Source organism: Protopterus annectens, chromosome 4.part0, assembly GCF_019279795.1.
Source record: "Protopterus annectens isolate FY-2018-M chromosome 4.part0, PAN1.0, whole genome shotgun sequence".
NCBI classification, from domain to species: Eukaryota; Metazoa; Chordata; order Ceratodontiformes; family Protopteridae; genus Protopterus; species Protopterus annectens.
This window is the reverse complement of record NC_056733.1, coordinates 861,991,748-862,007,271: the sequence shown is the minus strand read 5'-3', so window position 1 is coordinate 862,007,271 and position 15,524 is coordinate 861,991,748. Positions and strand designations below refer to the sequence as shown.

The 15,524-nt window shown below is 43.8% G+C and overlaps 1 protein-coding gene across 1 annotated transcript in view; it reads right to left on the bottom strand.

The window, feature by feature from the left end:
• Positions 1-215: 215 nt before the first annotated feature.
• Positions 216-15,524, bottom strand: part of LOC122800358 (POZ-, AT hook-, and zinc finger-containing protein 1-like) — a 483,087-nt gene continuing 467,778 nt past the window's right edge. The window contains exon 4 of the mRNA XM_044069808.1: positions 216-4,297. Coding sequence (XP_043925743.1) covers positions 3,891-4,297 — 407 coding nt within the window. The 3' untranslated portion in view covers positions 216-3,890. The remainder of the gene's footprint in view (positions 4,298-15,524) is intronic.

Below are 15,524 nucleotides of genomic sequence, written 5' to 3'. Positions count from 1 at the left end.
TAGCTTAGTTGAAGACTTCGGATCTGAAACTTGAAAACGAAAATTTCAGGAGTCGGCCGACCTGCACTTGTGAACTGCTTCTGCTTTGGGCACCGCACGGCAAGAAACACTGATGTAATGGCATCGGCTGTATGCTTTATACCCCTGACTACCTGACATCATGGAAGATGAGACAGCAACCGACGCAGGACCCAAGACATTGATAATCAGGCCGACTGAGGGCTACTGCAAGCAGATAACCCAAATGTGATGACAGCAACAGTGAAACACGAAGAACATTGGAGTCCACTGACTCGGGGAAAGTCCCACACCGTCCGACTCCCAACACCCAGGAGCAGGTCGAAGGGCGGATACACCCAAGAGGTGGAGGGGCGACAGCCAAATGCCTCCAGGTATACAGACTCATCCTCAGAATGGGAGAGGGATTTCCAGCCGCACTTCTGTTTAAGGATCTCAAGGATGTCTGAAAAAGAGACATCCTCAGAGGGCGACTGTGGGGACCCTTCAGAATCCTCTAAGTCAGTATCAGAGGTGACTGACTCAGGGGAGTTTATGAGCTTCCTCTTACAATGCTTCTTCTGAGGGACCACCTCAGGGGAATGTTCCGGGGAGGTGTCGGAAGAGGAGGGTCCACGGTTCCACCCACTGGGGTTTCCTGGGGCACTGACTCTCCACTCTGGGGCTGCTGGAGGGAAGATGAAGCAGAAGACGCTCGCCCTTTAGGGGGAAGAGTGTCTGGAGCTGAAGGTGGAGCAAACTCAGTGGAGAGCACACACTGCAGCATCTCTAAGGCACCGCGGTCCTGGGCAGAGACTCCAGTCCCGAAGGACTGGGAGATCTCCCAGGCTCCAATGCTGATGTGGGAGCCGAACTCACCTGCGCTGAAGTGAAGAGTGGGAGAGTCAGTTCTGACAAGGGTCCAATTCGACTCCCCCCCCCCCCGAAGCTGACCAGGGAAGTGTCAGCTCCCAGATCCCTTGATGGAAGACAGCATCGACAAGATCAGAGCAGAGATATCGTGAGTGATTACTGGCTCCGCTGGTTCCAGCACAACAACTTCCTGACACTCTTGCACTGAAATCGATCGAGTTGGGAGGAGGAATAGATGGTATCTGAGGTACAGTGGTTGGCTCCACGATCCGATGGGTTGGGCTCGAAAGAATTTCTGCTAGGGCCCGCATCCGCAGGAACCTCATCACCACCAGGTCCATGTCATCGTCCGATAACCTGGAGGACCAAGAGGAATGGATCGATGAACTGTGACTACTGCCACCGACTGTAATAGAGGAGATTGTGGCACCAAGTGTATTGGCTCCAATGACTGTGACTGACTCCTTTTTCGGCTCCGCAGATTCAGATGGAACCAAGGGAGGGCCAGATTTGTCAGAACCGAAAGCCTTTGGATCCGAAGTTACTGTATCTTTTTGACTGGCTGACGGCTCAGACACCGGAGCCAAATTCTTTGTCTTATCCGATTTATTTTGAGGCCTGAATACCTTCTTCAAAAGAGCCTTTCAACAAACCCCCTCAAAATGAGTTTGTTTTTCCTCTCCTGTAAAACCCTTGCACTAAAGACATGACAAATGGAGCAAGAGTCCTAAAGATGGACTGCTCCTAGAGAATACACACAACTTGTGTGTCCGTCTGTTAGAGACATTTTTTGGGTGCCGTCTGTTAGAGACATTTTTTGGGTGCATGAATCGCACTTTTTAAAACCAGATTGTCTCGACTTCTTAACAGGTTCTTTAGACATCTTTTAAGCCAATAACAACAACACCACCACCACCACCAGCTAACAGTAACTGCAATAGAAAAAAGGCAAGCAAAGATTTTTTTTTTTTTAGGAAAGGGATAAGAGGAGGAGAAGTCTCTAAGCTAAACGACAGTCTCTTCCAACCGGAGGAGACACCTCTAACTTAAATGGTGACTCCGTAATAAAAAGGAAAAGAAGTCCTGAAGAAAGAAAGGGGCTAAATAGAAAGAATCCTCTAATTTAAACAAATTCTTTAAGGGGAATAAGAGAAAAAACAAGGGGCCAAGGAGAACAACCTAAGACACACCCAAGTAATAACAACACACGAGCACTCTAGTTGGATTGGGAAGGTATAAGAGAGTCTAATATGAAGATTTTGAGAGAAAATATAGTAAAAGGTATATAATAAAAGAAATTACTAGCCTGAACCAGCGAAGACCATCCCGATGCTTCAAGCGGCAAACGAGATCTGGGGAACAGCCGCTAAACATCATGGGACAGGTTGTAGTCTCAAGCCAGTTGAAGCTCTCGAGCTTTGGTATGGGGCTGAGTCGGACCTGAGGTTCGGCTCCAAACCCAACCAGCAAGAATGAAGGCGAGATAGGACAACATAACATCAAAATTTACAAGAACTTAATTCTGACACAGAGACTTTTACTGCAAGAAAGAAAATCCACAGATGATGACTACTACGCTTCAAAGGACTGATACTGAGGGGGTGGGAGGGTCCAGATTTTGGCCAAGAGACAGGGAAAGAAAAATCTAATGACAAAAACAAAACAAATCAAAAATACAAAAGCAGTAATGAAGCAATCACTTACAAGCAGTCTGGGCATTTAAAAATGGCACCAACAGTGTGACAAAGTTGCCATCACCAGCTCCTATCCAGTGTCCTTCAAACAGGAAATGGATGGGCTTATAAAGCAATGTGGAAGGTAGTATGTGTTGCTAGCTAGTCATTATTGCACACCAGCACTGATTACATTTATTCTCTGTCTCTCATGCTACATGGCTAGAAGTCTGCAGCAAACAAATTCCCTTACTCAGCCACAGAAAAGTTTCTTGTTGCTTCTTTAAATTGCTAACAAAGTTCAGTACTTAGTAAAAGTGCAAGGCAATCTATTACGACATGACAACATCATCCCTCACTCACTTCCTGCAAGGCCCATCTTCCAGGAAAAGAAGAAAATTACATCAGGTGGAGGAACATAGGTGGGGGTAACATATTTAAAAAAATACTAACCTTTTATCTCTATAGACACCTTAGAAAAGATTATGACTTTTTTAAATCCAATGAACTTAATTCATGTAACTTGTAATGTGAGTAGTACTACAAGTTGAACCAGCTTACCCACTAGACTGATGCTGCTACACACTATATTAACATTCCTTTATCAGCATCCAGTGAATTTTTCTTGCTAAAAGGAACATACAATCGGCAGCCACTCAGACAGTAATACAGTCATGGCTGCACACTCAAGTGAATTATGCCTTGATAACAACCAAAAGAATTCTGTAACATCATGTGACAGACAACTTGTTAAAACAGTAATGTGGTCATAACAGTTAAAAAAAAAAATAAGCATGTACAATATTAAAGAATGTAGGGATCAAATATAAATAAAACTGCACAAATGCTAACAGCGTTCCTTGAAGTTACCTCAAGATTTAGCTTTTGGGGCCCTTTGAAGAGAAAGCACCAAGGACATTATGCTGGAGGGACGCCTCTTGATCCTTCTATATTGGGTTAGGGTGCACAAAGCCAGTCGCCATTCAGTATTCGGCTACAGTATACTTACGTGGGACATCCTCACAAAAGAGAGGAACGACATCCCAATACTTCACTGCAGACAGCTTTATCAGTACAATGGCATATGTGCTTAATACTGCAGTCCAGTGTTCAGAAACATACGTTTGTTACAATGTAATGTCTGCTAAAACTCCATGTTAATTATAAAACAGGGAAAGGAAAACAAACCATAAACAGCTACAAATTTACAGTCTGAAAACTATTTTTAAAAAAGGGGGGCTCTTTTAATATTTCATGTCACACTATAACACCCCTAAGAGCTACATGAGGGTAGCTTTTCTAATCCATACCCTAATTAAGCTTTTTACTTAATTTTTAAAATAAAATTCATTTATCGTCCACACTCATGGGGCCCTGCTCCATCTCTGAATCCCCCAGTGAAGAGGCAAATGCAGACTGGACAATTTGAAACCCAAAAGACTCCAGCAGCGACATGTTCTGTTGTGGGGAGAAAGGGGAGCTCAGTGCAGGACCCAGGTCTCCCAGTGGTCCAGCCAATGGTTTCAAATGGGCTTTCTGTATGTGTTTATTCAGGTAAGACTTGGAGCGGAAGCATGACCCACAGTCAGGGCATGGGTATTTCCTCTCCATCTCTGGATCTGGCTTGAGGGCTTCGCAGGGATAAGGGCCATTCTGGTTCAGTTTGTCTGGTGACTTGAGTTCACTGCCATCAGATAGGTCCCCAAAGGAATCCGAGTTGTCATGCTGCTCCTGGTGGGGACACTTTGGATCGTCTGCAGAAATACAAACAGAAACTATGTTAGCTGTCAGCAATAGGCAGCACATTCTGAAATACTAATGTCAAATGTTGGAGCAAAAACTATGGTAAAAGTAATGCAAACTCTTTACTGACATAAAATTACAAGCAAATTTAAACTAAAACATGCAATAGTGGCATTCACCACAGCCATAATCAGAAACAACTGTGATCCTTGCCTAAAGTCAGGTTGGGGAAGGGCAAGAAAAAAAAAATCAAAGAGCCTGACTTCAGGAAATCCGACCTCTCCCAACTCTACTTGATAACTACCCAAAAAAGCAACACTGTCTTTGTGTCCAAAGCAAAAGAGATAAGTCACATCCTTCCTTCTGTGAAAACTGGCAGTTTAGTGACCTTCACTTCAAAAAAAGGATAGGAGAAAACAATGCTGGAAAAGAAAAATATACGCATAAAAGAAAAAAAAATGATCATACTTTTAGTTCTTCAGCAATCATCACACTTGCATATTAACATACATTAGAGACACATGCACTTATACATCACCTTTCTCCTGAATGATAAAGCACTGCTAATTAATCAGTTATGACATCACCGCATATAAATGTTCTGTAGTACATCAGCACTTGTTGGAAATTCTTTCCGAATCATTTTTAATTTATTTATGATTACTACTTCAACAGAACGAGACATGGAACAATTTTCAGTTGCTAAGGGTTACTATACACTCACTCAAAACGCCTCACTTTTTAGTGTTAACCACCCCCACAATGTTTCTTTCCTTTTGTTACTTAACTCTATCAAAAGTACAGACTATCCCATTTTGGACAGTTAGCTGAGGAGCTAAGACAATGCCTGATGTTGATAACCACAAACAGTGGCCATACAGTATGAGGGTAAGCAATTCTAAATACTCATGACTGATGTGAAACAAATATGAAGCAGGGGGTACAAGAAACTTTATAATGCAACATGACTGAAAAGGGCTGTGCTTAGACATGTACTGCTAGTACAACACACCCATAAGGCAGCACTACAATCCACAGTTCAGTGAGGGGACCAGGAGAAGACTGCAGTGCAGTGAGGTTACTTTGGAAGGCTATGCAGACTAAGGGCTAGGGCTGAAAAGGGTCCAGCCCACCTACCCGGTTATCAAAGTTATCAAACAGGACATAAATAAGGCCCTGGGAAAAATAAATTTATCCGTGGGGCTCACCTGGCTTCACAGCAAATGTATTTGGATATTTTACAACAGTTTAACTGCCTATGCTCATAAATGCAGTTTACTTCAAGAAGAGTTTTCTCAGCACCAGACGGTCCTGAGATGGTAGTTATGTAATGTTACTGAAATGTGCAACTTTATCACTCACTTACAAAGATAAACAGGTATGTATAATCACATAAGATGTCACAGTGCCCCTTTCCTAGTCATTATGTTTCTTCCAGAAGCAGAAAAATGCTCTGTCCACTGTTACCAACTCAGATCTGTATAGTAACACAAGGAATATGGGTAACCCCCCCTCCCCCAATGATGCAGCTCAGTTCAAGCTGCTTGACATTTTGGGCAAGTGGAAAGTCCCTTGAAGCTTTGGAAGCTGGCCTACTGTTGTACCCTTGGTAGGATATAACTTATTTAAGCTAAAGCTACTGCAGCAGTGATAAATATGAGGAATATAAACTGCTGCAACTCTGGGCAATAAGGATGGATTAATTCTGAGCAACACCTTCTTTGTGAGACAACAAATATGGATGTGCAGAGGACAGGGCATATAACTCTGAAATTCTTCTAGCAGAAATGACAGCTATCAGGAACAATGTGGGAGAGGGGTCTTAATTGGAAGGATTAAAGCAGAAAGGTACCTTTAATGAAGGCTTTACAAATTCTCTGAGCTGCCAAAGAAGGAAGAAAATCTCTGTGAAAACTGAAGATAGCAGCCAACTGGAACTTAATAGTTGAAGAGGGACCAAATATCTAGGTAAGGCTGGTTGGAAAGGTAGGAAAGAAGTTCTGGCTGTGGATCTAAATAAACGCCAAGGCTTCCTCCTGACAAGAGGCCATACCAAGCTGAACCAAATTTGCATGGGCCAAAATGAGGCTTTGAGCATTGCTGAGGTCTTAGCACAAAGATACTTTCTGAAAGAATTTTATCATTAAGGGAAGAATGGGAAAGCACAGAGAAGTCCAGGAGGCGAAATACAGACAAGAGCATCCAGTGTTGACTGTCTCTGTACAGGGATTAAGGCAAAGTAACTGTTGGATTTGGTATTAGTAGTCAATCTAGACAGATCACAGCAAGGTTAGCCCCAGCAGCAGAATACAAATCCATCACAGCAAGGTTAGCCCCAGCAGCAGAATACAAATCCATCACAGCAAGGTTAGCCCCAGCAGCAGAATACAAATCCATCACAGCAAGGTTATCCCCAGCAGCAGAATACAAATCCATCACAGCAAGGTTAGCCCCAACAGCAGAATACAAATCCATCACAGCAAGGTTAGCCCCAACAGCAGAATACAAATCCATCACAGCAAGGTTAGCCCCAGCAGAATACAAATCCATCACAGCAAGGTTAGCCCCAACAGCAGAATATAAATCCATCACAGCAAGGTTAGCCCCGGCAGCAGAATACAAATCCATCACAGCAAGGTTAGCCCCAGCAGAATACAAATCCATCACAGCAAGGTTAGCCCCAGCAGCAGAATATAAATCCATCACAGCAAGGTTAGCCCCGGCAGCAGAATACAAATCCATCACAGCAAGGTTATCCCCAGCAGCAGAATACAAATCGATCACAGCAAGGTTATCCCCAGCAGCAGAATACAAATCAATCACAGCGAAGTTAGCCCCAGCAGCAGAATACAAATCGATCACAGCAAGGTTAGCCTCAACAGCAGAACACAAATCAATCACAGCAAGGTTAGCCCCAGCAGCAGAACACAAATCGATCACAGCAAGGTTAGCCCCAGCAGAATACAAATCCATCACAGCAAGGTTAGCCTCAGCAGCAGAACACAAATCAATCACAGCAAGGTTAGCCCCAGCAGCAGAACACAAATCGATCACAGCAAGGTTAGCCCCAGCAGCAGAATACAAATCCATCACAGCAAAGTTAGCCCCAGCAGCAGAATACAAATCCATCACAGCAAGGTTAGCCTCAGCAGCAGAATACAAATCCATCAACAGCAAGGTTAGCCTCAGCAGCAGAATACAAATCCATCAACAGCAAGGTTAGCCCCAGCAGTAAAATACAAATCCATCACAGCAAGGTTAGCCCCAGCAGCAGAATACAAATCCATCACAGCAAGGTTAGCCCCAACAGCAGAATACAAATCCATCACAGCAAGGTTAGCCCCAGCAGCAGAATACAAATCCATCACAGCAAGGTTAGCCCCAACAGCAGAATACAAATCCATCACAGCAAGGTTAGCCCCAACAGCAGAATACAAATCCATCACAGCAAGGTTAGCCCCAGCAGAATACAAATCCATCACAGCAAGGTTAGCCCCAGCAGCAGAATACAAATCCATCACAGCAAGGTTAGCCCCAGCAGCAGAATACAAATCCATCACAGCAAGGTTAGCCCCAGCAGCAGAATATAAATCCATCACAGCAAGGTTAGCCCCAACAGCAGAATACAAATCCATCACAGCAAGGTTAGCCCCAACAGCAGAATACAAATCCATCACAGCAAGGTTAGCCCCAACAGCAGAATACAAATCTATCACAGCAAGGTTAGCCCCAGCAGCAGAATACAAATCCATCACAGCAAGGTTAGCCCCAGCAGCAGAATACAAATCCATCACAGCAAGGTTAGCCCCAGCAGCAGAATACAAATCCATCACAGCAAGGTTAGCCCCAGTAGCAGAATACAAATTGATCACAGCAAAGTTAGTCCCAGCAGCAGCAGAATACTACCTGTACTACTAGTGGACTGAAGGATCACTTATGAGACATCAGAATCAATCTGCGAAAACTGCTCTCAAGTCAGCTGGTCCTTATCAAAATGTGCATTGCTATGAGAAAGTGCTGTGAAGGCACTCCCTACTACCCCCCCCTCAAAAAATGGTTGATATATCGGGCTACTGATATGCTGTGTGTGCAGAAATCGTACACTGTGGAAGACGCCCTGAAAAGGCCTGCAGTGCTTAGGAGGCCTACCCTCATCTCCAGGATATTTATGTGAACTTTGGCCTTAAGCTTGGACCATGTGTCTTGAACCATTTTCCCTTGAAATAAGCCACCCATCAAGGAGACATCCTTGGTCATTGTGAACTTGAGCAAGGGTAAAGAATCTTCCTGTTTGAATTGTGGGAAGAAGTTACCAATTACATTAAATGTTTTCTGCAGACTGTGGAGAGAATGAGAGTGTTCAAAGTGTCTGCTAATTGGAACCACTGCATGCACAGAGTCCACTGCAAAACACTCACGTGAAACCTTGTGCGAGGCACCAGAAGCACGGATGACATCGTAAGACATTTAAAATAAGAGCAGCTTGAAGAGTCTCATAGGAGAGAAAGTTCAAGACTGCTTTTCTTAATTTGGAAAGACTTTCATCAGCTAACTTAACAATGGCAAGATCTTGTGCCCACATGGCTTTGTATGAAAAGAAAGGACTGGGAATATCCCCAATCTACAGTAGAGATTTTTCCACTTTGACTGATCTGTCTAAGGACGGTCAGAAATGAAGGAAGTTAATCGCTGGCTGACATATCAGACTACTCTGTTGTAGTAGCTAAGAGCCAATTGCCCAGACATGGGAATATGGACTCCCATGAGATGCAGATGGACTGCAGCAACAATCATGCATTTAGTGAACACCTGGGTGGCTGTGGTGTCATCAAAGGGCAGGGCTCGAAACTGATAATGGCTGGCTCCCAGACAAAAGTGAAAGCATCGTCTGAACTCCTTGGCAATCAAATGTTGAGGTAAGCATCCTGAAGGTCTAATACAGCACCAGTCACTCTCTTACTGCAAGCCATTCTTCCTCACCTTTGATACCACTCAGAATTGTCTCTTCTTCACATACTGATTTGCATACCAGGGGCTGCTTAAATCTACAACGGGCCTGAAGTAATTTGACTTCTTTAGAACTAAAAAAAAATTCTATAATAGACTCTGGACCCTCTCTGGCCTAGTTTTGAAGAAAGCCTGCAATCTCCTCTACCATTCCCTTTTTTGACGGGGAGGCATGTCTAGAAGAGACAATGATGACATATTTGGTGCTAATAATGGAAATGACAGCCTGTGGTTATTATGGTCTTCACTCAGTTATCTTGCATTACGACCCTTCACACAACTGGATAGAGAGATAACTGGCTCTAGCTGCCTCTGGAGGGGAGGAGTTGGACACCCCTTCAAGGATGGTGGGGTTGCTTCCCTGAGAAAAGACCCCCTAAATACCAGGTTCTACAGACAATCTCTGCTCTGGAGCAACATTCATTAAAGTGGCATCTTCTGCTACAACTGCTGCCCCTATGTTAACAGAAGTCAAAGGAGGAACACATTTTTTAGACCACAGTGCTTTCGGCTCTTTCTTATTCTAACAGAAGCACCTCTGAAGGGCCTCAAAGCAGGCACACAGTCTTTCCTTCCCGATTATTCTTAAGTAGTTTGTCTTTAACCTTAGGTCTGAGCAATGAGGACACAATTAAAGGAAACATTAACAAAGGAAGATGGAAGTTGTCAGAGAAATCACAAAACCATAGCTAGGCATGGCACCTCATGGTAATGCCAGCACCTGCTGCCCTTACTGCTCTGTTGGCTGCATTGGGCATCACTTTCATGAACAGTTTAAATATGGTTAGACATAGATGTTACCAGAGACCTGCGCCATTTCCAAGTTTCAGCCATGGCTGGCTTTTTCAAGAGGTCAAGTTCTGCAATCACTCTCCCAAGAAAAGTATTCTGTGACTAAGTTAATTCAACACCCTCAGGAAAAATGTGCACAAGATCTAGGCTCGTTTCCCCATCCAATCCAACATCTGAGATACTGTTGGGAGAATGGGCTACTGAACTTTCATCTGACACTTAACTCTTAGTGGTTACATCTGCATAACAGAGTTTACCACAAGGCCCTCACAATTGTTGTTTGTCCTTAGGTTGGCATAAGATTTTATCATGATTACGAGGGATAGATTTAGTGACATCAGACTCCTGCCCTGTTTTCTCTACTACCAGATCAATCTTTTGGTCAGCGGAAGGTAGAGGGGCAGACCTGAAGGCCTCAAAGAGTACATCCTCTTCAAGGGAAGGCTGGAAGGGTTAGAACACCGGTGTCATAACAATTACAAAATTTCACAGAGTCTGGCATCATGTGGAGGGGATTATTGGGACCCTTCTAAGTTATTGTTGGTGGGACGGTCTCCATTGGGGAATCAATGTACCTCCTTTTGTATGTATGTATGTTCCTTCAATGGATCCAGAGTGGAAAATCACTGGAAAACTCAAGCTGAGCCACCTGAGGAGAATGTGTTAGGCAGGCCTTCAACCCTGCCCTGCCCCTGGGAAAGGTGAAGAGAGGAAAGAAATGCAGACTAAAGGATACTCCGGGATAGAGACAAGCTTGCTGGAGCATTCCCAGCCTTTCCAAATGGGAAGGCTGTCATCCTCTCCATAAAATCAAAAGCTGACTGAGTATCAGCACCAGAGATCTCTGAGTCAGTACCATATCAGTACCCACTGAAGAGGATATTAGTAGCACCAAAGAAGTAGGCATGGACACTGAGAAACTGGACGGCTCTGAAACTGAAATTGCAGCAGATGGCTCAAATCCCGAAGACCCCTGGCACCAAAACAATTAGTGCCAAACATGGTGCTGAATATTCAGTGCTGAGAGGTCAGCATTGAGGCTCCATCAACTACAGTGCCATGAAAGTCAAATGATTCAAACAGGTCACACTTGGTACAAAGGGATGCAAATCACTCAACAGCTGACCTGGAAAGCCCAGGGAACCTCCAGTACTGAAACATGCAACAGGAAAGGAGCTTGTCTGAGTGGAGATGTAAGGCCACCGTGATCTGCCCTAGACACAGAAAGGCATGGAACGACAGCCATTTCAATCTGCACCTTTACAAAAGCCCACATCATCCTCTCCCAATCCATCTCAGAGGTGGACCTGGCAGACATGAAGGAAAATGTGGGGGGTAGAATATAGAAAGATCTTTTTCAGAGGAGTGACTACTCACTGTTCTCTTTAGGGAGTGATCTGAAATGACTATGGTCTTAACACAGGAAGTACCCAGCACTGAAAACAAAGCTGGTACCAACAATCTTGGGGCAGAGGCCACCTGTAATGATTCTGTATGACAAAGTTTGGAGGAAGGTGAGGGATATGAAGACACTCTGGCTTCTTTTTCTTTTCTGTCACTCTTTACCCTCAACCTTTTCCATGTCTTAGTAATTTTCCTTGACAAGATCAGTTGATGAGGAAGAGTAAGCCTTTCAGAATCAAATTTTCTATTCCTGCAGGTAATGTGGGCCAAAGCCTTTGTAATGTTGCAGGTGGCCTGCAAGTGTTCTGAACCCAGGATTGTGCATTTACTCTTGAGACAGAATCTTACCCCCACAGTGTGTACATTTTTGGAAACTTTTACCTGTTGTTAAGATGGCAACACTAAGTAAAAAAGTAGTGGTAAAAGAAATAAAGCTCCACAGTAAATCTAAGAAGCAACAACAAACAGTAAATTATAAACAGATAATAGACAACTGTAAAAAAAAATCTCCTTGTAATTACTAGAGTAAAGTAAAGAGATTACTCAAAGTTTTACTACAGAGAAGTGCCAAAATTGTTGCAACTAATTAGTAGAGATACTAACAGAATAAACTTGAGGAAGTAATAATGAATGTGTGAAGAAAAGCTATAAATATACAAGAATTTCTCTGAAACTTATCTAAGCAATAGTAAATGCAATTAGGCTGCTGAAGCAGCAAACAACATCTAAAGATACATGGGGGCAAGTGCACTAGGGAAGGAGCTGGAGAACTTTGTAGCGAGATAAACTGCCAAATCTGATAAACCTGGTAAAGTTACTAAACCTCAAAGTTATAAAATTATGTTGTCAAAGTTTGTTCACTCCAGATGAACAAGCTTCAACATGCATAACCTGATAATATATTGCTCATTTGCACTTAATCTCGAACTGTATGGTTATGTTTTAATTATACCTGGCTAGCCTTACAGTAAAAGACTGTGTTGGCTATTAGATGTAAAACTTGCTATAATAATTACCAAGTTAAAAGAAAGGACCCGAGTTGCTCTGTTCACTTAATGATTACAACATGATTGACTTCCAAAGTGGCTGCACACTGACCAACAGCTTAACTCTAGCTCCCCCAGTGTGAAAACAGAAACCCAACAGAGGAGGACAGTAGACTTGTGTGTTTATGGCTAAATTTCAGTAACTGGCTAGTAAGTGTACTGCCTGGATGCCAGGAAAAAAGAAATACAGAGCACCTGGAAAAAATCAGCTACAAAAAGTGAGAAAGAAACTGACTATGGAAAGTTCTATAGTTGTTACGCAGAAATCAATGCAACCTCCAGACTTGACTTGCAAGAAAATGCAAGACAACTGCTTACAGACCTGGTTAAAATAAATGAAACACTGATGCCATATAAACACAAACAAAAGGCTGGAAAATGGAATAAGCTTTAAACAGACATTCAGATGAGGTGATACAGCTGCAAAAATCAGACGGTGAAATGAGGAAAAGGTTGGCTGAATATGAGACTGCTCCGGAAGAAATGTCTCAAAAAATAATAGAATTAGAGGGCAGAGAACATAGGGAAAAAAAGGCCCTTATATCCCACAATGCTAGGGCGTGAGTTACCTCGAGATCGCTTTTGCTGTAACCCAGCCTATAGTAGTAGTAGTAATAGAATTAGTGTAGTCCAAGTCACCTCTATAAACAAAGAAGGAGACCTACTTCCTGATCCAGGAAATATGCAATGTGCACAACCGCATATTCCTAAAGTACAGACAGAGTAGAAAGAGAGGTCACAATCACAACTCCACTCTGATCCCAGCCAGGGCAGATTCTTGCTGGATGGGACGCCCCCCTAGCACCTTGTCCTGGGTGGCCTAACGGAACAGACTCTGGAGAAGAACAGGAACCAGGCTCTATGCCTAGAAGCTAAATCCAACTTAAAAATGAATGATGAAAGTGTGAGGAGGAGCAGAGCCCAAGTGGCCAAATGGTGTCAATAGGCAGTCTGTCTTGAAGGCTAAAGAAGTGCCCAAAGCTCTGGTGGAATGGGCCTTAGGTTTATAGGTTTAGGGCAGCCGGTGTCTAATATACAAGGGAAATCAAAGATGTGAACCATCTGGATAATGATACCTTGAAACTGAAAGTCCCTTTCTTTCTTCCTTAGGAGTAAACAGCAAGCTGGATTTCTGAATCTAATTTGTTGTTCTATCCAAAGCTGGTACCCCAATTGGATGAACAACCAGGTAGTGTAATTTTTTTTTCTCGTTTCTATTGTTATTCGGAAAAAGACAGGGTCCTGCTTTGATTTAGAAGGAAGAGAGTCTTGAAGGGCTTGCAATGCTAAAAGCACTGCTGCTTCCTCCAGAACATTTATGTATGCAAGTGGCATCTCTGCTTGGGTTGTGCCCTGCCCTGGACAGTAATGAGATAAATACCCCCCCGAGGCATCCGAGGAGGCATCCGTCAGACCGAGTGGGTGGAGGAACAAAACGGTCTCCCCAACAAGAGCTGAGGGGATCCACCACATGAGATGAGATTCTCTGCGCTTGTGATCAGAATGGGGTGTGACATTGAAAGCACGACAAAGAGAGACCAAGAAGGATCCGCATGTCCATCCCGTGATCCGAATGTGGCTGAAGGAAAGGAGGTAGCTTCAGCCGCTATACTCCCAACCTCACCACAACTAACTTGTTTTGATTCTGTTGTTGTTGTTGTTGAGGAAACCAACTTCTGTTATTCTCTGTTGTGTTAGCCTGGCAGACATGTATTGTGCTACTGCGTTCTAATTTGGTCTATATTGCGAGAATAGTTAATAAAGGCGATGCTCAATTTAACAGACTTTTCAAGTAATTTGACAAATTGCCTAACTTTTTAATAAATGCGAAGGTGTAATCCCTGGCCGGAAGAAGGAGGAGCTGGTGGAGCTTTGGAGCCAGTACGTCTGGAATGGAAAACACCTGGAATCCTTTGTGCCTCAGGTGAGAGAAAGCTACCGCTGCCCATGTGACCCAGGGGCAGTCCTGAGTGGTGAGACCAACCAAAGGACTGAACTGAAAAACACTGGTCTTCTGGGAAGGATGGACTGCAGCTGTGTGTCAATCTTGTTTTTTTTTTTGACTGTTCCTGTTCTGAGACATGAGAGAGTGGTCTCCAGTCCCTGTTTTTGTTTTGAACTAAAAACCTCCTTGAGATTCGGGATCCTTTCTGGTCTGCTGGAACTGGCTGAATTGCTTTTTTTGCAAGCAGCTTTGAAATTTCAAAGCTGCTATATCCTGGGAGCTGGGAAAGGGATTTGAAGGGATTTTTTTGTGATGGGTTTGGAATGAAAAAAAGGAATGAATAGCCTTATGATGGACTGGTCCCACTTGCCTTGCTTGTACAGGCAGGCTTGCACAAGCTGGGTACCGACTGCCGACTCCTCGATGACATGGACCTAGATTCCTTGTTAGGTGTGGATGGACAGGTACTGAAGGATCAGCTAGCCTTCTTAGTGGCAGCAGCTACCACCATAGCATCCACAGAGAGATTCCTTTTAAGAACTGTTTGTCTGCTTCATCCTCCGGGGATTAAGGGCTGGCCACTTCCCCTCTGTTTCAGGATCTCTAAAATGTCTGCAAAGGGGACATCGCATGACCTCGAACGCACCCTGTCAGGCAAGGCAAAAGCCAGAGGTCCCGCTCCTGAAGCTGAGAACCTCCTCGGCACCGAGTGTCAGGGGAACCACAGAAACTGTGGACTGAGACTCCATCGGCTCCAGCCGAGCGGATACAGATGAAAGGTTTAGTTAGACTCAGGCCGGCTCAGAAGCTGGAGCCGAGGACCTAGAAGCCTTAGAGGGCTTCCCAGAGAGAAAAAAGGGAATCCTCAGGCTTAAGACCCCCTTAGGACTAACTTTGTTCTTTCTTTCCTAGGCCAGAAGGTCTGAGGGAGAACTTTAAGTTTCTGGGGAAAAAAAAAAAGATTTATTAGAAACAAGGGTAGAAAACCACCAAAAATGGGAAAGGTAACACCTCGATAGCTGTAGCGGCAAAACGAGATCTGGG